Genomic DNA, 27,423 nt, shown 5'->3' with positions numbered 1-27,423 from the left:
TGATGGCATCCCTGCTTCTAATATTTTGACATTACTGTTATGTTTTGTTTTTCCATCTTTATCATTATCAACCCAGCGCGCCTTCCCGGGACTCTGTTTATCGTTAGTGTAAAAAGGTGTTAAAACGTCTAAAGCACGAACTAATTCGAAAAAATGAATGATTTTAAATACATAAACGATAAAGTGACCATACTAACAACTGCTAGTTCAATCAATAAAGCAATTAAAACACTTACTGAAAATAAAACGAAAAAAAGCGGTACAAATGATAGTGACTGTTCCGCAAACGAGATTGAATTACTAAAATGTTTATGTAAATCAGACAATCCACAAACAACACAAATTGCAGTACAGGCATTTCTTCAACTAGTGCGCTCGGGTTGTTTAGATTTAGGACAAGTTTTAGCTATTTTGATAACAGCACTAACCGGTTCGAGTTCAGCCCATTTTATAGCTTTCAGTAATGGAATATTCGAGCTACTTCTGTTGGATCTACGACGAAGGTGTGCTACCCTTGGAGAAGAAAAATATGTCTCTCATTTCGATATTAGAACACCCCAACATCCATTGATTTTACTTCTTGATAATCGAGAGGTAGCAAACATGCTGTATTTTGGTACAAAGATAAAGGAAATATGTCAACACCATGATCAGTTGTATGTTTTTTTCTACTAAAAGAGATTTCAAATATACCTTAATATGTACATATCTTATTTTTCAGAGTTCGCAAAAATAGTATCGAATTTTTGAGACCCGTTCTTCTGTATATATTCTGTGTTGAAATAAGTTTTCCAGAAAGCCTAAAAATATGGCGTGGCTTACTTAGATATGCAATCAATGACGACGCAGCACTTCAATTGATTTATGAAATTCTACTCTGGAACAAAACTTCCACTAAAGAAAAGGTTGTTTTTACTAACAATTTACTTTTGGAAGCAATAGATGTTATTCCCAATGACAAAAAGTTCAATTCCTTTCGTGGCGATCTTTGCTTATATCTGGCATGCGTGTCCAAAGAGTTAATTGATTTTAATTTTGATCCATCGGAAAATTTTCTTCAGATTTTATCCATTCTACATACTTTGAAAGACGACAAACATGTAGACTACAGTGTACTGCTAATGATTTTGGCGGATCTGTTGCAGTCATTGTCTCCTGCTTATATTCTTTGTTTGATGCGAGTGATTCGATTTTTACTAGATCATGGATGCAATCGTCTAAGCCAACTGATGTTAATGGATGGAGCTGTACAACTTTTGGGACAGCAATCCTTCATCGATAGTTATTTGGGTCATTGTGATTTTTTTCTACAAACTGTTCTAAACGGTACCCACAAAGCTAGCAGTGAAACAATTTATTCAAATTCTTCGAAAATATATTTTCACCAGGATTTGGCTAAATATCAACAGTTTAAACGGTGGTGGTTACTTGTAGAAAGGGGTGAAGTTACTATCCATTCGTTTTTTAAGTGTGCAACTATCAACCAAAAGTTTTTGGAAAATAATAATCTAATTGGACGAGCATTTTTCTATGTAAATGACTTTTCGTTTGAAAACTGGAACACTATCTTCGAACAAATATTGACAATTTCCAAGCTGAATGAAAAAAATGAATCGAATATTCGTATGCCATTGCTCTTCATGTTAGCAAACGACACAAATCCACAAAAACGATTATTTTTACTGCAAAGCTTGGCGTCGATGGGAGCCAAAGATCACGTACTTGGAGTTTTGAAAGCACTTGCAAATGATGTTGACCGAGCAACTTGTTTAGACCTATATCTTCGGCTGTGGAAAGCCGAACCGAGAACGTACCCTTTTCTATACGAAATTCTCAAAGACACAAGTCGACGGCCTAAGGAGGATCCATGGGAAGCAACGTTAGCAAGAACCTACACCGTTAGAGAAATCTGCTTGATCAAGTAAGTACGAATTTGGGGAATTCGTCGCAATATTGGCATGTAAAGATACTACCTTAATACTGTTTTCAATGGTATACTTAATTTGTGTAAAAGTCAGGAGAGATGTGCAGAATGGAACAGTTTGAATGAGACATTTTTAAGGATCTCCTCTAAATTAAACGTATTTTTTTTAAGAACAATCCAGCAAATTTCTACTAGCACTATTTTGTAACATTCCAATGCTTTCTAGGCCTCAACAGCATGGTGCCGACCTGGTCAATTTATTCTCTGAAATTCTTGGTAATCCCGAGGACACAAACAATGAGGCAGCTGTAGCATTAGCGCTCGACGCTATCGCTAGTCTTTGCGAGAGCCACGTCGTCAATATTGTGTCAACCTGGAAGGTACTCGGATTCAAATTCACTCATGAAAAAAGACCTCGCATAATTCGCAGTTTATGTAAATTTTTCGCAAATGTGCCTTCGATTCAAATAAATTCCATCGAACAGGAGAAACTAGTTAATGAAATTGTTTTGAAATTGTGGAATTTCGTCACCGATTTCGACGATCGTGCAGTAATTGTCGCTGCGCTTGATGCGCTGAAGTGTTTCCCCCCAGAAAGTATGAATATCTTTCAAATTCCTGAAGTATTTCGACAAGGAATCATTCTTCCCAGTGACGATGATTTCACGATCGATGCGAGACAGATCCCAGGAGATTGTTGGGTTCGCTTAGTGCAATACATCAACCACAGTGCTATTGAAGAAGCTGGAGACCTAGTTGCACATTATATTACTATTGAGATGCAGTCTTATCGAGGTGGAATATATTTGACTCCTCCTGGACGACCTGAACCTCCCAATTTACGGTATTTACCAAACAAGAGTATCCTAGCCGCTGTGGTTCATTGTTTAATCAGTCGAAAAATAAAGCAGCATTCTAACAGCGATGGATTATTTCTGTACAATTTACTCCGAATATTGGCCAAAAAACTTCCGAAACCAATACCTCCCCTGGATTGGTGTTTTCTGCACGAATATATCCACAATTGTTTTGAGATGAAGAAATGCTGCTTGCAAATTGCAATCAAACAAATGCCTCACTCAGGAACCGCCAAACGATTAATAGAAAACTATATGAATGAAATGATTGAAACGGATCTGGCACCTGAAGTTGTATTAGTGTTTTTCGAATCGCTGGATATTGTCACAGAATCCGTTCAAACGGATATCTACAAACGGTTTATCCATTTGGGATTGCAATTTTTACTGGAGTGTTCGGAAAACAACGAACTCAATGGTCATGATCCCTTTGAAAAAGTTACTATATACCTAAAACGGATCTTTAGTAAGTCATACCAAAATGAAGAAAACTTTGAATACCTTTGCGAAACAATAGAAAATATGTTCAGTCGTTTTACTGTTGATAGTGAGGTAAGTTTAAGTCTAGTAGTTCACTGTAAAATTTAAAAAAAAATATTTCCGCAGCCTTTCCGAAAATATATCGAAGTATTCAGCCTTCTACCACCGAAAAACGTATGCTCTTTGCTTAAACCTAGCACCTGGAACGACAAACGAAACATACTCAAATTGGAAAAAGTAATACAATTACAGTTTTCCATTCATAAATATAACAAATCCGTTCCCGACATGCATCTGATAGGTCTCAGTGACATATTAAAAACAGTTTCCACAGGAAATGAAAAACTGCAGAGATTTTTTTTGCATTCGTTTTTGATTTTTGTTACATCACTACAAAATACCAAACCTTTGAACGACTGGATAGTCGAATTAATAGGTCACATCCAGACCAAGCTGGCCGAAAAACAGCAGGAATCAATGGAAGTGGTTTTATTCATGACGGATGTGTTCATGTTGGCTATTATAGGATTGTCCGGATATTCTTCTTTGTGCGCTCGCGATATGATAATCAATGAACTAGATGAAAGATTATTGTTGTTTCCACTGAGCTTGATAACGTTATTTCAACAGAATTTATTGCGAAATATTGAAAATAAGGTAAAAACAAAAAATTAACTTTTTTTCGGGTAATAACTATGTTTTGTTTTAGATTTACGAGTTCCTACAGCACCTGTACAATCATCCAAGTGTTCCAGAAAGCTACACAGAAAGTTTTCGAAATACATTTATTTGTTGTAAAGAACAGCCCTATTTTCAACAATCTAAAAAATGGTCAAAATGCATCTCACTTCGGAGGATGCCGTAATACAATCGTAATTAGGTAGCAAAAAGTTATGAATAATAAAAAATCGAACACTATCAATGAATAAACTTCTGTTAACCACGTTTCTTTTTCTATTACCTTGTTTTAAACTAGTGTTATCATTGCAGTTACGATAAACATATCGTTCAAACTTTTCCATTGGATAACCAAACCAGACTTAATTTACCATTCAAAGCGATGGCTTTGCTGAAGTAAGCGATTTATCAATTGAAGATCATCGCTCTGATTGGTTATTCAAAGCAAAAGCGAAACTGTGAAGGCACTCGAATCTATAAGTATAAGCGAAACTATTGCAAAAGCATCAGTCTCACATGAAACATGTCAGAAGAAAGATGCTGCTCGATAGCAAGCATCACACGAAGCATTACAAAACGATTTGATGGTCAGAAAAGTTCGATGTTTAAATGTAATTAGCGCGCACACGTTTCGTGCAGCTTAAAGGTCACGCGAATTTTTATCAAATGTAATGTTATATCGTTTCTCCCAATCTGAAGTGTATCTTAAGTGAATCTTAATTTAATAATTACTGCCAATTCAGAATAAATGGACTCGGTTTATAATTGAGAAAAGCTTCAACGATCAAACGAAGCTGTCGTACAATTTCATAATTGTGTTGTGAAAGTGTATAACGACGGATAGAACTTAAAACATTTAAAATTTTGGTTTCCTTGTACCACATCAATAGCTCAAACAACCACATGTACACTTAGTTTCGATTTTTCCTTACGGTAATATACTTACAAAAAAACATTCGTCGAAAGTTTGATTATTATTTTCCACAACCGCGTACGAAATTTTTAGTTGAAGAACCCTTTACTTGAAAGGCATCCCGAAAATCGCTATACATATTATAACGAAATTTTGCATATGTAAACATTACACTCTGAATTAGTTATACACAAAAGAAAGTATTACATCTTTTTGAGTACAGTCATTCAAACACGAACCAGAGATGGGCAAATCGGTTCGTTTCTATGAATCGCTAAGAGCTTGGTAGCTCTAAAAAAACAAAAGAGACAATAATTATGTAAGGTTGTAAAGTTGCCTATATTCGTACTAAAAATCATTTACTTTTGTGTATTATTTGAAGGTCGTGAATGCATGCAACCTATACTATATTCCTAAGTACTGTAACCGTTTTGAAATACGCAGTTAATTTATCTTTGTATGTAAAAAAATCACCAACTTTCATTTCGGCCCAGGTTGGCGGTGCATTGGAATGCGTAGAGCGCTGGTCTTACAAAACTACTAAGAATCGACTGCGAAGTCTGTTGAACACAAGGTGAAATTTCATAACTAGTATGTGATACCAATGCTTTGCTTAATTTCTTTCGTATAAAATAATAGAAAATTCAAGTTCACTCATTCTTCGGAATAACTTACCTTACCTTACCTAACAGCTATAGGCCTGGGGTGTCCTTTGCTGTATCAAGCATACGTCTCCACGTAACTCGGTCCATGGCTGCTCGTCGCCAGCCACTCAAGGCACGGATGCTTCTGAGATCACCCTCCACTTGATCGATCCACCTTGTTCGTTGCGCTCCTCTTCTTCTTGTACCAGTCGGATTAGATTCAAGAACCATTTTCACTGGGCTGTCGTCCGACATCCTTATGTCATGCCCAGTCCATCGTAGTCCATCGTCGATTTTAGCTGTCCGTACGATGGGTGGTTCTCCTAGCAGCTGTTGCAATTCGTGATTCATACGCCGTCTCCACGTTCCGTCTACCATCTGCACTCCGCCATAGATGGTCCTCGGTACCTTCCTTCCGAAAACACTGAGGGCGCTCGTTATAGTACTGCTTCCACCTGTCGATCACCTCACGTTCGTTCGTGAGAAGGTTACCACTGGTATCTCTGCACATTTAGGCCTGTGGCGTGTAGCCTCTACGTGAGCAGTTCACCGACGACACGACCTGCCACTCGTCTATTAAAATTGTATCGCAAATTCAAATACCCCTCAGTAACTGGTAATGTCAAAACTAAATCGCTTGAAAAAATATTGAAACTAGCAACAAGCGCCAAAGATTGTTTATTTCGAATAACAGAACCATAGTTACCAATGTTGTTCTGTTGAAAAATAATAAAAAAACAAATCTAAAACGGTACTGACATGTGTTTGTGCTAGCCGAAAAAATGACTATCAGTTCTGGGTAAGATAATCATAAAATATGCATTAATGACAGCTTTTTAGAACTACTGCACTGCAAAGTTTACTACTGGGAGGCTGCAAAGTTTACGCATCGTTGACTGTTGTCGATCACGGGCCTGTACATTGCCTCCCGGCCTACCTGAGCATTCATGTCGCCGATGACAAGTTTTACATCCCGCCGTGGACAGCTGTCGTATGTTTGTTCCAGCTGCGCGTAGAATGCTTCCTTCTCGTCATCGGGTCTCGTCTCGTGTGGGCAGTGCACGTTGATGATGCTGTAATTGAAGAAACGGCCCTTGATCTTAAATACGCACATTATATCCCTGATTGGCTGCCACCCAATCACACGCTGGCGCATCTTGCCCAACACTACAAATCCAGTTCCTAGAACGTTGGTTGTGCCACAGCTCTGGTAGAAGGTAGCCGCTCGATGCCCACTTTTCCACACCTTCTGTCCCGTCCAACAAAGTTCCTGCAGTGCTACGACATCGAAGCCGCGTATTTGAAGCTCATCATGCAGCATTCGGTCGTATCCTGGGAAGCCAAGCGATTTGCAGTTCCATGTGCCAAGCTTCCAGTCGTAGTCCTTAGTTCGTCGCGTAGGTCTTTGTCGATTATTCCGAGTCGTATTTCTTTCTTGATCGTACGTAACACGTATTTTCCGGGCGGCTTCCCAAGTAGCAATTCGCAACTAGTTCTGATACGACAAAGTCCAAACTATGTTGAAACAAGAGCACGAATATGTTTTTTATGTTAAACTGGTTAAAACATGGTGACAGCAATGTTTCATCATAACATAACTAGTTACGAAATAGTTATTTAGGTTTCCAATCATAACATCTTCGTGTCATATTGAATTAAATATAATTTATAAGCTATCGTTACTTAATCCAAACATATCTTTAATCACAACTATGCTTCTAGCTACTAGTTGAAAATAAGTTTATTTGACTTCAATAGTAGCAACCCGTAACTAGTTTTGATACCACTTAACCCAACTGTGTTGCAACAAGAGCACGAACATGTTTTTATGTTATACTGGTTAAAACAAGGTGACAGCAGTGTTTCTTTATAACGTAAACATTGAACTAACTATCGTTTGTAAGTTATCGTTACTTGATTCTAACATATCTTTAATCACAGCTATGCTTTTAGCTACTAGTTGAAAAAAGGTTTATTTTCCGTTGCGAAACCATTATAAATACGTAAGCGTATATGTAAATCGTTACTGTGAATTGATGTAGTAATAACTTAGATATTATAAGATTATAACATATAATTTCTTCATTGATTCAGATAGTTATCGGTAGGTTTTCCCAACGTTATGATAACGAAAATGCAAACAAAACAACCTTTGTTGGCTTGAATATGGCGAACACAATATGGAGTCTCAAGAAGTGTATGAAACATAAATAAAACCAGGATATTACTTGTTTCAAAACTACTTTTTGCCGAAAATAGTGAAAGGCAGAATAGTCATTTTTGTTCTATGCACTGTCATAAACACGAAAAAATAATATAGGGATTGAACATCGATTGTGATAATATTATAATTCTCATGATATATGAATTTAAAATGATGAGAAATCACTCTACTTGGAATAATTTTGAGCATTCTGACCATAGGGTTATTTTGTTGTTTATTTTGTATATCTTTATAAACAGATTTTGATTGAAGGCGCATAAAAAACAGTTAAGTAAAATTGAATTCCGCTCGACAGTTTTTGGATCGTTGTGAAATTTGTACCTTGTATCAAGTTTGTGATTTAAAGTACTCTTCTGCTTTTTTATTGATGATAGAAAAGTATTCTGGATTTATTCAATGTTTATAATGTCGATGGTGACTAAGTTTCAACTAGTTTACTTGAGAACAAGTTATTTTCAAGTTATGAAAAGATAAGTTATTTCAGTATGGCATTACAACGTAACGACAACTTATTTTTAGCCGACTTAATAGCTAGTAGAAACTGCGCTTTTTGAGTCATGCAAGTGGTTAGATGTTAGTAACAATCACTCAAATATCTGGTTGCAAACTAGTCACAAACACGCTAGCGTAACAAAAATTGTTACTTGGGTTGTTAGGCCTGCACCAACCTCCTGTCTCGCCGGAGGGCCATCGTGTCAGTACTGTTTGGGGTCCCACACTGACACAAGGACAAGGTAATCAGCCGCTCCTAGCATGGAGAACAGACGCTGTTTCGAGCCGCCCCAACATGGGGAACAGACGCTCGGATAGACTCGCTCTCTGTAAAGAGAAGGCAAGCCCCCCCTTCCCTGACAGCATACGACCAAGGTCCCACCGGGGTTGGTCACCCGATCTTTCCTATGGTTACTCGTACCCCAGCCAGTACCGCGGGGAGGTAGGGATAGGAGTTACAGGACAAGAGGCTAAGAACCACATTGGGGCCTGAATTGCGCATTGTCCAGTCGTTTACCAACCATTCTTCGGAATAAACTAGTTCTATTTTGGCCGTTCATTTTGTTTGTGGCGTCCTTACGTACTATTCATTACTAAGTGATGACTTCGGTGTTATTTAGAATCCGATGAAATGTTAAGAAGGCTCTTACGAGTTTTAGCCGTAGTTACAAATAAAGGCTACCAGTAAATTTGTATATTATTTATTTGGAACTCAATTGACCTATGTTACTATTACGTAAAGGATGCCTTAAAAATAAGGGAAGTGCAAAGGACAACTTCCGTTATATATCCTGCCGTCGGCATCCTAGAGCTCAAGCAGTTTGCATTAAAAATAAAAAATAAAACATTCAATACATGCAGGGTTTGCCATCTCAACTGGACATATTGAAATATTTACTAACTCCTTAATGTTTCATTCGATTTTGGAAAATGAAACAATGGTTCAATAATCGTTTTCGAGCACACTCCAACGCTAACAGTAACTTTTTCGTCTTGCAATGGTGTTTCGTGAATGATGTGTGGGTTTTCTGAATTCAAAGAAATTTTTCATAACAATTCGTAATGTCTCCCATATTATTTTTACGATAAGCACGCGCAGTGTCCACAGCTGAACGATTCTTTTCAATGTACATCGTTTCAGAATCTGGCTTTGTCAAAATCGGCTAAAATTACGGAGTTATTAAAAGGTCCTATCTAGATGGAGCACCCTGTATACAATGTATATAATTTATATAAAACAGAATATGTACAATATTGGCCCTTTAAGAGAATCATTGGAACAACTTTGATAGGTCAAATTGATCATCGTCTCGTGGATATTGGGTGAATTCTTCTTCCTACATTTAGAGGTTTCTTTGCACTACAAATTATGGTAATGTATTTTGTAAGCTGGAAATACTCAAGCAATGAATGAATTAATAAGGCATAGTTAAAATTGACATTCTTTTTTATTGTATATATCTTAAGAATTACAAAAACTATCATTTATTTATTGCACTTTTTTAAAGTTTTGACTCTAAGCGATCAATTTTGTTGTGTAGAGTTCTAAATTTGTGATTGTCATTCAAATATGTCGTTATAAATTCGATAAAATCCCGGGAAGAAATTATGTCTAACAACACATATTTCGACGACAATAGTCTTTTTCGATCGGGCAAGGACACGCACCACGTTTTATAAGCTATGGAAATAACATCATCCAGCATCGAATAGACCAAAGATCTGGTCACGTATGCATTGTGTTCCCTTTCTATAGTAGCACGATGGCGTATCCATTGCCAGATTTGAGATCGCGATATCTCGGCCGTTGCAGAATCTTCAACTGTTCCATTTAAATAAAACACGCCACTCCCGGTGAACCAGTGATAAATAAAAAGCAAGGCCACTGTTATGTTATAGCTGGAAATTTAAAAAATCGATCATTCTTGGTGAATAGCTTGATACAAACAAAATCTTGAATGATGAAAAGCTACTGATATGTAATTGAAGATACGAATTGACTTCTAGCCAAACGATCAGATTACCCTCGTGTGCCACATTAAAGACAGAGCGAGTGAGTTGTTATTATATCATGCAGTTTGGCTCGCCCACCTTAAACCTTCCATTGTGACTCCGCCCTCCGGAATTTTTAACAAAGTAGAAGCAGTAATATGATTGATATTTGGACGAACTTGAAGTTGGTTTTCGCTAGGACATTTTTGTTGCCATAGTTCGTTAATATCGTTGACCATTCGCTGATCGTATATCATAAATCCATCTACTCCGCAGTCGATTTCAACAGACTTCGCCAGCTTAACGCTTTTTATGATATCATTAGTCCTAAAAAAATGTTTTTAAAATTGGATTACTATTTATATGGGCAGGTTCTCACGTGCCATCTGAATTTTTCCCATTTGGCAATATTTTCGCAGCCATGCCTCCAGTAGCAAGTGCTCCACGTTTATGGCAAGTATGTATCAAAAGATTCATGTAGTTTCTTAAAAATGGTTGACCCATATTAACATACTTTTTTCGATCAGGAATGATAAAATTAGCATCATCGCCAAATTTAGAAATTATGCTAGCTGAGTAATCCCAAACACCACAGTTCAATCCGATAGCATGTTCTTTGATTGAATACAAAATATCTTCCATGCTATAAACTGCTAAAATATTTTCAATGAGGACACAAGCTTTAATAGTTCCACTCCGAAGGTTTAGACGATTCTCAGTCCAAATGAAAATTTTGTTCCATAACTGGGTTTCATTGGGAGCTTCAATCTGGAAAAACAGGATTTACACTATGATACACACATTTGAGCATTGAGTGTATAACTCAATTCAATAATGAATAACCAAAGCATACTTTTGAAAGGTAGAAATAAGGACCAACTTCTAAATCGGCCATGATTTGCGCATTATGATACATCAATATTGCGTAATCGAATAACGGTCCTAGTACTTCTTTTCCATCAATCATGCAATGATGTTCTATCATATTAAATGCCCTGGGCCTAAGCAACATAAGTGGGCATTTCTGTAAGTCAGCAGGTCCACCTGGTAGTATAGTATGAACAGCCCGCATAACATTATAAAGTCCCTGTATGGTGTTTCGCCAAGTCGGACAATGGCCATCGTCGAAGTCAACTTGTATGCCTTGAACCTGAGCATACAAACTATCGACGAAACTAGTCGTGTTTGCTGGACTAACATCTCCTAGATCAACCTTGCGATTCTGCAAACGAAATGGTAGGTCGTCTATTTTCCACTTCAACTTTTCGCTATTGTTCTTAAATTCCGGTTTCCATTTTCCTTGTTTTATATTCAACCGTCGATGCAATCTTTGTTGAATTAGCTACGCAAGACGAAATGATAAGAAATAAGCATGTGATTGCATCTTCAATTATTATTCAAATAACCTTTTCAACTTCATTATCAAACTCGACGACCAAATCGTTCAGGAATTCCAGAGCACCGATGGTAAATATTGTCGCGTATGCTTCTTCTACACGATGCGGTGCTTTTTCAATAGATACACGTTTCGTCTTATCCATTATTTATACAACATTCAAAATCATGCAATAAACGTATTACTTTACAAAAAAAAATACTTTCCTCTTGCTCACCGGTCGGAGGCTCAGTCTTTACTGTTGTTGGCCTGGAAGTTAGTTATCACAGGTTATCATCACAACCTTTACGAACTTGTTGCGCATATTAATTCATTCTGTTCATTCTGTTCATTCGTCCATGCAGCCGCTGCACTATTAGGTTTTTTATCGTGACGACACAAATGAACAAGTATTCATCCTTGACAGTTCAGCGGTACTGTTTACAAACAAGCTTAAACAAAAATGGAAGAGCACATCTAAAACAATCATCTTTACACTTTGCAACTAGTCACTTTTATTTAATAAATATCAAAAACGAACCGTATTCAATCGTGAACAAATGTTTTAAAACTTTATTTAGGCGATACGGACCGTGAATGGTCTGATCCAATTTGTCAATAAACAAACAAAAGAAACTTCTGTTTACAAACAGTACTGCTGAACTGTCAAAATGTGTTCATCCGTTTGAGGTTAGCAGTGACGGTAAAAAACCTAATGGAAAATTCAATACTGTAAGGTGGTCACCAAAATTCTCGTCTCGAATGTTTGCACTTTTTTATAGTCGCTGCACTTGAGATCTAGAAAAACAATGTGATATGAACCCAATGTGGTAGAAACAGGTGGGGCAAACACAACTCTTTTGTGTTTGTGAAATTAACTTTGCTTCAGCAAGCCAAGTAAAACTAAAAACCACGTGCTTGCTTTCGTCACACCGTTTGGACTAGTTGGCATTGAATCAAAGCATGTTTATTTTTCATGTATGTCGTCATACCGAACTATTTACAAATTTTTGGTTACCAACGTAAGCAAGCCATGTGGTCTGCCCCACCTGTTTATATCACATTGATATGAACCTACCTCATAGCCTGAAAGACGCATCCAGTTTTGCCAGAGGAAACTGTTTCATATGTACTCTTCCCTTAATGTTTTAATATTCAGTTGCAATATTTAAAGCACAAATTGCTTAATTTCATTTCTTTTCAAATGCGACACAAGTTACCAGAACTGCCAACTAGTTTTTTAAAGAATCTGTATTTGTCGGAAAAATCAATCTGTACGGCGGCCCTTACACGATCATTAAAAATGTCATTACTAAGTAATGACACTTCCGCTCAAACGCTCGTCATTACTGCATTACTGTACATCATTACTTTTTAGCATTACACGTTCATTATTAATGATGAGTATTTTTAACTACTCCAGCACGGGGCTTGTAACCAGAATAACTTTCCCTCAGCATTTGAAGAATATTAGCAATATTCTCTATTTTCGTTTAGCTGAAAATAAATGTTATTTGCCATTGAAACACAGACTAACAGACATGACAGTATGAGTAAATTCTTATAAAAATAATTTTTCGTGATGCACTGGTTCCACCCAAGGGGCAAATCACTCTAAACTCTAGACAATCTCATACTAATAAACTCAAGTCATTCCAAAATAATCTTCTCTAATCTCATTTAATCCCAACTAGTCTAGATAAGTTTGGGTAATTTAAAACTAATCCAACCTAGTTTTGCCTAATCTTGTTTGAAGTGTGTCCTTCATTCGAGCTCCCACGCAGAGATGCCATTTATACAGATTTATCTGTATTATACAGATTTTTACATGCGCATGTAGATTTAATACAGAGTACAGATTTCTCAAATTCAATACAGATTTATACAGACACCACAAAAAGTAAGAACGAAATAATGAAACTTTTCCATCTGAGCGTGTTTAATTGCCCATATGATCTGATGTTCAAGGAAGTCATGGTGTTATGAAACTTTATTGTCAGACTGAAAAGTTGTATGACCTGACTTGACGTTGCGTATTGGGCGTTTGAATTCCATGTTTGAATTTCAAGTCATCATTTTCAAACGAAAAAAGTATATGGATTTACAATTCAATTGCGGTTAACAACAAAAACAATTAAATTTCGTCGTTGAATGTTCCTGTCAGTGCGGCAAGGACTTACGATATAAAGGAATGCTCCTTGCATCTGCCATTCTATAACAATAATCTAATGGAATAACATCTTTAAACATCATTTTATTTCCGAAATTTCCTTTCATTAGTGAATACAGATAAATACAGATTTTTTATACGAAGCAATACAGATTTTCTATGAAAATATCTGGCATCTCTGCTCCCACGTTTAGAGCTTCTTATGTCAAAATAATGCTTTTCCAGATCTCGACTAAACTTCTCTAATCCCATTCTAATCCAGCGAGATCCCTGCTAAACTTTTGACTCCCGGTAAAACTTGTTTGAGTTCAGACAAAGTGTAGAGTGATTTGCCCCTTGGTTCCACCTATATTGTACTGCGCGCACTATTTACTATCTGTACACCCCTGTAAAAGTTTTTTTACTAGTTGGTTTCCCCTCGTTTGTCAACACCGATCAGCTGCTTGCAGGGATGCCTGATTTCATCAAAATATTTGAAAATGAATCGTCACAATAAATTATTGGATTATGTTGATAATATGTTTCACTTTTTCGCGATGTTGGAAGGTAACCATTTATTTGACTCAACGTTGTTCATCTAGACTATTTTTATTGTGTTGGTAGTTTTTACCCGAAATTAAGTGGCGGCAGCCCAGAGGCAAGTAAATATTGTAACAAAACGGGTTCGATTTTGTATTGCGTTGGAGGATGAGAAATAGGCACAATTATGTATATAGTTTTGGCAATATGTATTAAATCTGTATCCTGCGTGAAATTCGCATGGACGCATACAAATCAATACATTACAGGTAATTATGTATAAATGGCAACTCTGTTGGTAAATGAAAAAAATAAACACAGTCTAGATGACAGACAGGATGTTTTTGATAAGGTAACGTGGCGCCATCATGACACATGTGAGTACTGTCCCAAATAAAGGAATATTCGAAATGACCGTTGAAATGATTGAAGAATCTAATTTTAATGCCCTGTCTGTTAGTCTGTGGTTCCTCTTCGTTTACTTTCTCTTCTATTAATTACAGAGTAGTGAAATCAAAGAAAATCTTTTTAATCACATCACAATAATCGAAAGAGAGAGTGACTAAAAAGAGACTGTCACTTGCTTATACGCCCTAATGAAAAATCAACCGAGATTTTGGATTAAATTTTTTGCATAATTGCAAAGACATCATATTAACAAGATATCCAGCTCTTACATTTCCCGAACAAAATCAATCTTCAGTTCAGCAACGCCATCGTACGGCATCACATTCAACATATCATGTCAATTGTATGGATGCGCAGTGCTGCTATTTCGACGCGCACGAATTTGACATTTCTCTCCCCTACTTCTATGTACGAGATTCGATGCGGACTCGTCTGAAAGCGCCATGCTCGCAAAAAAGATGTTGCCAATGATATGTTCGGGATATGTGAGAGCTGGATATCTTGATAATATGATGTCTTTGGTTGAACGAATTGTCGAACTAAGTATAACAGGCGAAACCGACACATAGAAATCAGAAACATATTCAGTGATTGAGCGCAGTGGACTTATTTCACGTTTTCTTGGCTTGAAAAAAAACCTTATTGATTCTCAATTGATTTTTGAATATTTTACAATTTGAATATATCCTAATTTAATTTTTATTGTTATTGATTACTATTACAGTAGAACCGACGACACGACCAGGCACTCCGAAGGAAAATCGAATTAAAAAGTGCCCGTGAGTAATTTACCGTCAGTTACCACAAATATAGCTACCCCTTGTAAATAATGAAAATGAAATTCTTAAGCAACACTGTTCTGGTTGCTACAAAATAGTTACCAAGGTACCCTAAAAATATAAATAAACAAATAAATTAAAAAAGTTCGTCTGAATTCCTATATCGCTAGCATGTTTTTAATAATTAGTTAAAATATTTTTCGCAACAGATTTATAATTTCAGTTTGACCAAAAGATGAGTAACAATATATGTTTTAGAAGAGGCTACAAGCTCTTCAATTTGGTAAGCTTTTATATCTGAATCTCCAGGAATTTGCACGAAATTTAGCTGATTTTTTATATTGCAGAGTTAGCTGTGGAGCTATACCACAGACTAACAGACATGACAGTATGAGTAAATTGTTATAAAAATCATTTTTCGTGATGCACTAGTTCCACCTATATTGTACTGCGCGAACTATTTACTATCGGTACACCCCTTGTGTTACGTAAAAGGTTTTTTACTAGTTGGTTTCCCCTCGTTTGTCAACACCGATCAGCTGCTTACAGGGTTGCCTGATTTTATCAAAATATTTGATAATGAATCGTCACAATAAATTATTGGAGTACGTTGATAATATATTTAACTTTCTTAGCGATGTTGGAAAGTAAACATTTATTTTACTCAACGTTGTTCATCTAGACTATTTTTGATTGTATTGGTAATTTTCTTTTGAAATTAAGACCAGAAGCAAGTAAATATTGTAACAAAACGGGTTCGATTTTGTATTGCGTTGTAGGATGAGAAGTAGGCACAATTCTGTATATAGTTTTGGCAATATGTAATCAATCTGTATCCTGCATGAAATTCTCATGGAGGTATACAAATCAATACATTACAGGTAATTCTGTATGAATGGCAACTCGGTTGGTAAATGAAAAAAATAAACACAGTCTAGATGACAGACAGGATATATTTGATAGGGTAACGTGGCGCCATCATGACATATGCGAGTACTGTCCCAACTAAAGGAATATTCGAAATGACCGTTTATATGGTTGAAGAATCTAATTTGAGTGTCCTGTCTGTTAGTCTGTGGCTATACGTTAACTACGAATGCGAACTTTACCATCAATTTGTTCTAAAATTTGATGAAGTCATTTGTTTTCTGATAAGAAATGAAGAGAGCAGCGCAGGTGTACGACCGGTTGCTCAACCAAATTGTTATCTGTCTATAGGATAAATACCGATCCTACCATGACACAAGTTACCGCGTACGGAAATACGCAGGATGCCGAACAGGAGAGCTTACTAAGTAAGTGGCATACGGGTTCCCCGGATATTTTGGTCAATCGATTACATGCTGCGACTTAAAAATGTTATGCAGAATGCTCAGGTTAGGATGATTTGGACCGGTTTGATTGTGTTGGAAGGATTAAAAATTCAAGAGACAAGAGCACAAATGCGAATTACGATTATTAGAAGTACATCTGGATTATTTGTGTTTTATAAATTTATTCGTTGAAATATACAGATGACTCAAGAAAGATCTTGTAATATCAAAAATACTTCTTCACTAAGAATTCGTATAAAATTCGAGCATCGTGATCTCAATCGCTGAATTCGGATGGCTTTAACATTTTTTTTTATTTCCATTTAACCGCATTTTTGATTATTTGATGGAAATTTTCCAGTGGTACGAATTGAGGTACTCTTACTTGGACCACAGAGATGGTCTTTTTTCAAGAGAAGAATTCGGCAAGTTAACTTATTGTTCATCTCTTTTTTTTATTTAAAGATTTGTTTAATAAGGCTCACTGCCTTAATTTAATCTTTTTTTTTAAAGATTTTCCTATCTTGAAGGCCGTCCACTCACTTAGATTTTCAAGCATAGGTGCATAAGCAGACGATTTTGAAACCTTTTTAACAAAAATCGTCAAATGGAATATGAGCTAGTCTGACTGACATTCTAACAATGTATACACCTGAGTTTATTAACAAGTATAGATTCTCCTTCTAAATAACGATTGAAAACAAACAAACAATCAAGTATTCTAGGTATATTTGCCGGTACCAAATAGTAATTCATCGCATGAGAGAGCGTGGTCGAATTCGATTAACGAAGATTTCAATAATTTTAACTGCACATTCACTAAGCAACGAAAATAATGGTGCCAAATAAATACATGTTCCACCAACGCATATATTTTTGAATTGTGATTCTGACACCAGATTATATGAATGTTATATGTTGCAATGTTCTATATGAGCGATAATACTTGGCTTGTATTTTTTTCATTCAATAGCCTGTCTAGGTTGAATTTTCAGTTTTCCATAATCTGAAGTAATAATTAAACAGCTAAAAAGAGATGGGCTTTACTAGCATTATAAACGTCAATTACTATAGAAAATAAAAAATTTCTTATAAGATCCACTTTATTGTAATCAATTCGTTATTTCAACACCAAACCCAATGTTGCAAAAATTTGTGTCGTTATTTTATATGTAATCAGGATATAACGCCACCGAACTTACCGTGCATTTCTCACTCACCATCGTAAAAAAACGCAGCGTGCTAACAATTAGATTTTTTATCGTTACGTCACAAATGAACACGCATTCATCCTTGACAGTTCAGCGGTACTGTTGTTACGTAGTGTTTTTACATACACTGGTGGCTGCTTTTCAGCACCGAACCACCAGTTCAGGGTCGTTTACCTTGTTGGTCTCCTGGAGAATCTTCACTTCACTATTTTTGGGTGGACTTTCTTCCCAACCTGTGGCCACTGAGTAAATCGTTTCTTCGGCGGAAACAGAATTACACAAAAAAACTAAACAAAATGGACGACACAGCTTGTATAAAGAAAGACCGTACAATTTATTTTTTTTTTACTATATATTATTAGCGCACGATAAAAAAAACCATAAAGACAAAATAATTCACTTTTTACTTGCGTTTTGTTTTTTTATTTTGTCGAAAAACTTAACTTCGACGCTCCGTTGCGGCCGTGATGATCGTTGGTCGACTTGGTGGACTCTGCTGACGACGACGGACTGGGTGGCCCGGACTTCGGGGCGGTGGAACAGCAACTCGTCTCCAGATGAAGCAGCAACTCGGCCTGTGTGTAGCGTAGGCCTGCGTTTCACTACGAAGGAGGACCCGGGGAGTGGTACCGTGCACAAATCACTATACGCGAGTGTCTAACTTTATATCGAGTAGGGCTTATAACGTTTTCGGTCACTTCGGCAAATATCTTCCGCCGGTTCAACACTGTGGCGTCTTCGACGCCCACAAAATGTCACTCTATGCCGTTTGCAGACCGGGATCGCACTCGCGTCGTGCTAGCACTGTTTAGTTTGTTATACCGGGGAATATAAAAAAAAACGATTCTACCGCACTTGCCCCACTCGATTACCGTGATCGAAACAAACGTTCGTGCGGATCTTCGACACGGATTACCACAGAGATCCCTTTGGATCTTTTCTAAAACTTTTTAACGAAAACGATTGAAACGCAATCACTTTGGGCGGGTGATACGCTGCTGCTGTCTTCACTCCTCCGGGTCAGAAAACTATTAGCCCTGGGCAAAGGTTTTCCCGCGGATTTTATCTGCTTGGGGTCCGTTTTCCATCTCATACCCACCGCCACCCCCAAAGCATGCCACCCCGCATATTATGTTGCGATGATGACGATGATGACGACGATGACAGTGTGCAGACAGATGACGGTTACAATATTTTATCGTTTTATTATGGTTGGTGTCATGAACTGTGTATTTGAATTTTAGTACTTTTATAAGTGTATTTGCTATTTTGTTTCCTTTTGCCGAAATAATCATAATTTATTAAATAAATTTGTATATGAACTTACGAATGTAAATAAATGAATAATATAAATAAATAAATAGTGTAAATAAATGATTGTAAATATATAAATAAACAATAAATAAATGTAAATAAATAAATAATAAATAGAATAAATAAATAATAAATAATATAAATCACTAATAAATAAATAAATGGAAAAAAAAATAAATCAACAAAACCCTACGTTTGACACCAACCTTTGCTATTGAGCAGAACTTAAACGTGACTCAAACATGTAAACACGGAGTATGAACGCGATTGACGTTTAAATTCTACTCAGACATTTACTGACAATGAAGTAAACAAAAATATACAATATTTGAAAAATATATACAAGCTGGACTCAGTGACCAAAGGAACTATATTGTGACCAGAGAATAACAGGTCACAATTTTCCCCGACTCGGTTAAAAAAAAAACCGTAGGTTTTTTTTTTGAACAAAAGCCGACTTCTAATGCGACTACTTCTTCTCTAGTACCAGTTTCAATTCCGAGGGATGATTTTTCCAAAGGCCAGAGGAGCTCTCTCTCCCGGAATTGTATGATTCTAAAGCAGTGAGCCTGTCCATTTTCAGTCTCGTGCTCTTGCCGAAATATTTGTCAAAATCAGGTGCGATATGTTCCATCCATCATTCCCAAAACAACTGCGAAAGTGTAGCTGTCGAAACTGTTTAGTATGCGTCAGAATTTGAGACGGTCTTTGCAATGCTAGAGCAGAAATATTGATCGGAAACACAACAAATAACAGAAACTATCCGGAAGAAAAACAGACTAAATTTCACATTTTCTCCCCTTTTTCACTGTCACGAGAACGACACTCGAACAAGACACCACTACTGTCCCAAGAACGACGCTTGGACAAAACAACACTACTGTCGCAAGAACGACGCTTGGACAAAACAATATTACTGTCACAAGAACGACACTTGGACAGAATATTTTTAACCTAGCTCATTCGTACGTCTCATTCATTCAATTTCATTCATTCTCAGTCACACTAATATTCATAAATTTTACTCAATCGCACTCACTTTCAGACTTCATTAGGTTTTTTATCGTGACGACACAAATGAACAAGTATTCATCCTTGACAGTTCAGCGGTACTGTTTACAAACAAGCTTAAACAAAAATCGAAGAGCACATCTAAAACAATCATCTTTACACTTTGCAACTAGTCACTTTTTTTCAATAAATATCAAAAACGAACCGTATTTAATCTTGAACATATGTTTTAAAACTTTATTTAGGCGATACGGACCGTAAATGGTCTGATCCAATTTGTCAATAAACAAACAAAAGAAATTTCTGTTTACAAACAGTACTGCTGGACTGTCAAAAAGTGTTCATCCAATTGAGGTTAGCAGTGACGGTAAAAAACCTAATACTCATTCATGTTCATGACACGCATACTACCTTAAACTAATTAAAACTTATATTACGGGCGCCCTAATCCTACTATTTATCTTTAGAACTCTTTCGCGAAGAGTCGAAAAGATGGATAATTTTGACGAAATGCTTTACTCATTACGTGCTTCTATTACTCTCTCAGCCGGTGAGAGAAAATCTTGTGAAGCTACGCAGAATGAAGCCATTTGCGTTGAGAGTGTACAGTTTAGATCCGCCTGACGGGCTAACTCGAACCCGCCTACCTTGACGTATATTTGTTGCTTCCCGATCCGTCAGTCTCGCTCGTACGTTGCTGACTGTACCCAGTGAAATTTGTAGACCCGCATAAGTCCGATCATCGGTCCGATTATCGGACCGATTGAGCACGATATAGGGCCGATCGTAGCGCTTCAATCGGCCCGTCATCGGACAATTCTGCACCATTTGCATCAACCGCGTCGACATAAAAAAAAGCTTTATGTTTACGTTATGCATCGCTAGAGAAACAGAGCGAAGGAATATCAAACAAGGCATTTTCGAGCCGACATCTTCCCGATAGGGTGTGGAAGAGTATTAAACATTCTTTTGTTTCGATCATAGAGGCTTTAACCTTTAGGTCATTCGCCTCTTAGGGCCAGAAAAACTCTGACCCTATGTTCGAGGTTGGAAATCCAAACCCGATATATCTCATCACCTGAGTAATCAGACATCCGCTCTCTGCTTTGGTATATCTTCACTCTTTTGTTCTACCGATACACTATGCAAGCTCGAAACGCAATCAAAAGCTTTCTTGCACGATGCGTCCGATGTTCGGATTTACTGGGTAGTTTCAGATATGCACTCAAAATAATAATCATATTATAGTTACGTGAAAAGTTATGTGAATATTTTCCACCCTACTTTTCACGTAGGTTTTAATGGACTAGCATTTAAAAGCTGTTTAATGCATAATCCAGTAAAAGTTACGTGTTCCATAGGTAAAATGTAATGTACTGTTCATATCACATTTATCTATCAGTTCATATCAAATTTAGATACCAGAAATAACTATTTTATATATTGGTTGCAGTCAAAAGGAAGATTTCAGATTTTGATATATATATATATATATATATATATATATATATATATATATATATATATATATATATATATATATATATATATATATATATATATATATATATATCTGTGAAATGAAAAATGCCATGAAATATAAAACATTTATTTCATAAAATTGTCATATAATTCCAATGGCTTAAAAAGCAACTAATAACGTCGTGGTATCTCAAATCGACAAGCCTCCAGAAATCGTTTTTGTTGTCACTGCCATCCAACCGAAGCTGAAGTCGAGATCCAAGAACTCCCACAACACTATCGATGCAGGTTGAAGTCGCATTACATGGTTCCAGTGTCTCTAACTTCATACCGACGGCCTGTTTGAAGCATTCGGCAGGAGCGGGTAAACTTCCGGACTCACGCAGGCACTCGGTCCAGTTGAACACATGGAAACTTTCATACTGGAATGGTCCGGTCGATGGAGTAAAAAATTTCAATTAAATAACTTTTCTCGCAAATATTTACACTACTTACACTTCGAGGGCCACTGCTCGCCATTTTCAAAATCGAGTTTTTCACACTGAAAATTCACGTAGATTGTTTGACGTTTGGACAATTCACGTAAATCTTATGTGATGACTCTATTCATTTTAGGGGATGTTCGTATAACATTCATTTTCGTCACGTAAAATATTCAATTTGACATTTGAAACCATTCTACGTGATTTTTCAAGTGAATCGAACGTGAATTTTTATTTGAGTGTGTGAATTGCTGATACAACTTGGATAATTTTGGTATGTATTTTGTTTAATTTTATCGTTTTGTTTTTATTTTAGGGTTTCGGAGCTATGTTGCCAGTTTGTCTCGAAATGGAAGGATGTAGAGTTTTAACCGTGTTGTATTTTAAAAAGCAAAAATAGAACCGATATGATGGTAAAGTTTGTGTGTTCATTTTTTTTTTGCAAAAGAAATCCCATGTAATTAGCTGGGTTTCAAGTGAACTGCGGGCCATACACCAATATTTTTCCCGTTCAAGTCCTCTAATTCATACGATGAGGTACCGATTTTTGATTTTACTCGACAAGGAATAAACTGCGGTCCGTATTTTGAGTTATAATTTTCCGCCGCGCTTGAAATCTTCACATTTTTGCGGTAAACCAATTGACCGACTACAAATGGTTTTGAGAACTGACGGTGACGCAAATTGTATCGGTGTTGGGAAGCACCGTGAGCTTTCGCTAAATTTTTGTGAACCAGATCGTATATACGATCGAACATTTTCGCTCTTCGTTCTTCCAATTCTTCGGCCGTTAGTGTTTCTTCGTTGCGGACTAGAAGATAATCGGTGCCAACTTCTGTGAACTCATGCCCATGTGTAATGAAGTATGGTGTGAAACCTGTCGATGAGTGAACACTGGTATTCAGCACCATCTCAATCTCTGAGACACGAGTGTCCCAAACGCGTTGGTCCTCCCTCACGTATGTCCGGATAGCCGCATTGATAGTTCTGTTGACTCTCTCGACGGGATTCGCCTGTGAGTGATATCGTGAGTTTAACCAGTGTGTGATCTTGAATTGATCCAACAGTTCCTTGAAGTCTTTCGATACGAAACTGCTTCCGTTGTCAGTGATTATGACTTCGGGAATCGAGTTTCTCAGAAACCATTGGTCTTTCAAGATCGCACACATGGGTGCACTACTGACATTTCTCACAGGATGAATCATAACCCATTTCGAGAAGTAGTCGCAAACTACCAATATATGTTGGCTACCGCGACGAGTGCGGGGGAGGGGGCCAATGAAATCTGCTGAAATAATTTGCCATGGGCGCGTAGCAACTTTCATTTTTCCCATTTCAGGAACAGTAGAGGCAGAAGGTGCCTTGACTTCTTTGCACATGACACACTGTTTTACGTATCGTCGGATCTCTACTGCCATCTTTGGCCAGTAGTATCGTTGACGTATACGGGCCAGTGTCTTGTCGTAGCCCGGATGGAAACATTCATCGTGACACCTGCGAAGAACGATAGGTATCTCGTTGGGTGGAAGAATTAATTTCCACTCAAACCGAGCATCGCAGGGACTGTCTTGTGCAGACACGAACTTGAAAAGTTTGCCATCGTCGATTCTGAAGTCCACGAAATCGTCGGGCGTGTTAGCAACTTTACTCACCATTGATGCGTACCACGATGTATTGTCAATAGTTGCAATGCTTCGTGAAAGTGCATCGGGAACGACGTTCTCTTTCCCTTTTCGATGCCTTACAGTCATATCGAACTGCTGCAGATTCAACGCCCATCGACTGCATCTCGACCCGACTTTCCACTTGGAACTGAGAATGTGGGTCAGAGCGGAGGAATCCGTTATAAGGGTAAAGTGGTATCCCTCTATGTAACCGCGAAATGCATCAATGGCGAGAATAGCTGCTAACGCTTCTTTTTCGGCGGCATGGTAGTTTTTCTGAGGTGTTGTTAATTTGTGTGAGTAGAACGAGATTACCCGTTCTACTCCCTCTTGTTCTTGGGTAAGCACCCCAGCAACTGCCACGTCGCTCGCATCCGTTTGAATGATGAACTCTTTGCTGAAATCTGGACTGCCCAACACGGGGGAAGAAATCAGCCGCTCTTTGATTTCGCAAAAGGCACGTTCCGCGTCATCATTCCAACGGATGCATTTTGTCTTTGTTTGAAGAAGGTTTGTTAGTGCTGCCGTTACCCCGCTGAAGTCTGGAATGAAGCGACGGTAGTAATTCGCCATTCCAAGAAATCTTCTGAGCTTAGTTACTGTGGTCGGCCGATCATATTCGACAATTGGTCGAACTTTTTCGGGGTTGGTCCGAAGTCCATCAGTACTCAGAAGGTATCCTAGGAAGGGAATCTCCGACACTCCAAACCTTGACTTCTCGAGGTTGATGCTTAGATTTGCTTCCCTCAAACGATTCGCAACCTCGGTCAGCAAGCGTTCGTGTTCTTCAAACGTCTCCGTCACTACGACAATGTCGTCGAGATAGACGAAGACGTGCGGTTCGAGTTCCCCGTGGCCGAGGACGTTGTCCATCAGTCGCGCTAGCGTAGCTGGACTGTTGACCAATCCAAACGGCATCCGGGTGTACTGAAACAACCCTTTACCTTGTACACAAAAGGCCGTGTACTTCCGCGATTCTTTTTCCAAGGGAACTTGGAGAAAAGCTTCCGACAGGTCAATTGTGGACAGGTATTTATCCTTGGGGAGCTGACCGAGAATGCGACCGGGGTGAGGGAGCGGATAAGCATCTCGAACGGTTCGCTCGTTTATCTTGCGTGCGTCCAAACAAAGTCGAACCTTGTTGGGCTTGATAACCGGCACACAGTTGAGTGACCAATCTGATTGGCTTCGTTCCAAAATACCGATACTCAACAGTCTTTTTAGCTCGACGGCTACCAGTTACTGCGTCTTTGGAGACATGACGTATGGAAACTGGCGTACGGGAGGTTTATTTTTCCATTCTTCTCCCAGTACGATTCGATGTTGAGCACGGTTGGTTAACGTTAATTGTCCTTCCCGAGCAGGGAGGAACAATTTTTTTATGTTTTCAATGGAATTCTTCTCCCTGTCGGAAAGGATATTTGCCGAATCTGGTTTTTCGTCGACAGATACCGCTGCAGTGGACTCAAACTTACCATAATTTTGAACTGTGGGACGGATTTTGAATCTTTTCCAAAAATCCATACCACAAATACAATTTATGGACAAGTTCTTAACAACCAAAGTAGGAATTACTCTAACACATCCTTGAAACTCAAATGGTAAATGAGCTTCCCCGCGAACTTGAAGCTCATCCCCACTGGCGGAACGTAAAATGACATTTTTGGACGAGTTATGTAATTTGTTAAATTTTAATTTATTAAAAAAAATTTCGCTGACGAGCGTGTGGTTACTACCGCTATCCAGTAGAACACATAATGGATAATCGCCAATCTTCACTTGTGCGTATGGACGATTATCATTGGGAACGGGGTAAGTTATTTCATATGTTACAGTAGGTATCGCGTAAGTATCGCTGGTAGCTGGTATCCAGTACGGAGGGGGCATGTTTGGAGAATTTTTAGAATCTGTTACGCGTTTTAAACTTGCGGGCGGCGATTTTCGCTCGCGTTCGCGGTGTTTTTTAGACAGAACGGACAATAGTTTGTCGGGAAACCGCGAAGACCACACGTACTGCAGAAAATAGCACGGGGTTGTCTACACATCGCGACGTGATGACCGATTCTTCCACAATTGTAGCATGTATTGACCGGTGGGGGAACGTGTGAATTGATAACCTCCTCTAACGTCAACTGCGGACATGGACGACTTCCAGATGATCCTTCTCTAGGATCTGGATTCAGTTTTGGTTGGGAATTTTGAGACGGTTGGTTATTTTTGTTATCGGATTGATTGAGACGAGACGTGTTACCGGATGTGTTGGAATGATTTCTGCTTTGGTTGGATTGAGACACTGCCGCGGTTTGGCCACTCTCCTGCTGCCCGGTTGGTTGATTCTTGAGCTTCTTCTTAGAGTTTTGTCCAGCGCTTTCAACCACAAACACATTTTTTTCCGTTCCGAAAACCTTGTTGTACGCTGAGAAGTTTAAAGCATCTAGCTTCTGACCAGCGGCAAGCAGTGTTTCAAGGTCAGCGATGGGAATGAAAGTCATTTGTCGTTTGTAATCAACTCGCATATTTTGTTGCAAAATTTGCACTTTTTCGAAATCTGGAATTTGAACACTCATAGTCCGAAATAGTTTCTCCATTTCAAAATAAAATTCGTGAAACGACTCATGTTTTTGTTGACGACGTTGGTAAATTTTCATTTTAATCAACGCGTCCAAATCTGGGTGCATATAGGTTCGCTTTAACTCGAACACTAGATGTTGCCAATTCATCAACCTTCCCGTGGTACGTTGAGCCATATACCACTTCAATGCTGAACCTGTGAACAAATGAATTGCTGACTCGAAAAGCTCAACATCTGATACGTGCTCTGCTTGAGCTAATGCTTGTACCAGTTCTAAAAATTCATTCAGCTTCAGACCCTGGTCGTCACCGCTGTATTTCGCGATGTTCCATTTGGAAACTGGAAGTGAATGACGGTTTTGATACGGTATTGTATATGAAACAGGTGGAGCTGTACTGAAAATGTGTGGATTTTTTGAAGAGAATGATTGGGCCGGTGGGTTTTGGGTGTATACATCAGGTATTGCATCTGTCGGATTGAACGTTATCGTCGGGTGTAGCGAAATATGAGGTGGGCTATTTTGCATTAAACTATGGTGTTGTATGGGTCGGTATGTATTGTTGCAAAAATTTTGACGGCTATATGAAGAATTAAATGGATTCACAGATAGAAAATTATTATTGATATGAGATTTTGAGTTGACATTTGGGTGTGTTAGATGTGGAGTGAATTCATTGTGGTCAGTGAGAGTTTGGGTCGCGGCATCTTTTGTTTCTTTACGTTTGGCTAATTCGGTTTCTAGATCTGCAATTCTTGTTTGCAGAGAATCAATCCAATTAATATCCTCCTCGCTCAGAGCGGTGTTACGAGGTCTAGGGATTTCGTCTATTTTATTTTCCTCAAACGAGACAGGAGTTAAATTCCTTTGATCTGCTAACAAACCATCTGACAAATCTCCTAAAAACCCCTTAATAGTTTC

General features: G+C 38.0%; 2 protein-coding genes across 2 annotated transcripts; one reads left to right on the top strand and one right to left on the bottom strand.

The window, feature by feature from the left end:
- Nucleotides 1-49: 49 nt before the first annotated feature.
- On the top strand, nt 50-4,201 carry LOC131437031 (focadhesin). Its single transcript, XM_058606074.1, has 5 exons — nt 50-656; nt 722-1,921; nt 2,151-3,333; nt 3,388-3,918; nt 3,971-4,201. Exons 1-5 carry the CDS (start codon nt 154-156, stop codon nt 4,124-4,126), a joined length of 3,573 nt encoding a protein of 1,190 aa, XP_058462057.1. The 5' UTR covers nt 50-153; the 3' UTR covers nt 4,127-4,201.
- Nucleotides 4,202-6,263: 2,062 nt separating this feature from the next.
- On the bottom strand, nt 6,264-12,775 carry LOC131437216 (malate synthase-like). The gene is made up of 6 exons (XM_058606400.1): nt 12,658-12,775; nt 11,611-12,377; nt 11,058-11,546; nt 10,584-10,972; nt 10,304-10,531; nt 6,264-10,111 (listed from the first exon to the last, which is right to left on the bottom strand). The coding sequence occupies exons 2-6, from the start codon at nt 11,743-11,745 to the stop codon at nt 9,715-9,717; spliced, it is 1,638 nt and encodes a 545-aa protein (XP_058462383.1). The 5' UTR covers nt 11,746-12,377; nt 12,658-12,775; the 3' UTR covers nt 6,264-9,714.
- Between the last annotated feature and the right edge of the window lie 14,648 nt (nt 12,776-27,423).

This window comes from Malaya genurostris, chromosome 3, assembly GCF_030247185.1.
Source record: "Malaya genurostris strain Urasoe2022 chromosome 3, Malgen_1.1, whole genome shotgun sequence".
In the NCBI taxonomy this organism is placed as follows: domain Eukaryota; kingdom Metazoa; phylum Arthropoda; class Insecta; order Diptera; family Culicidae; genus Malaya; species Malaya genurostris.
This window is presented reverse-complemented; position numbering and strand designations above follow the sequence as displayed.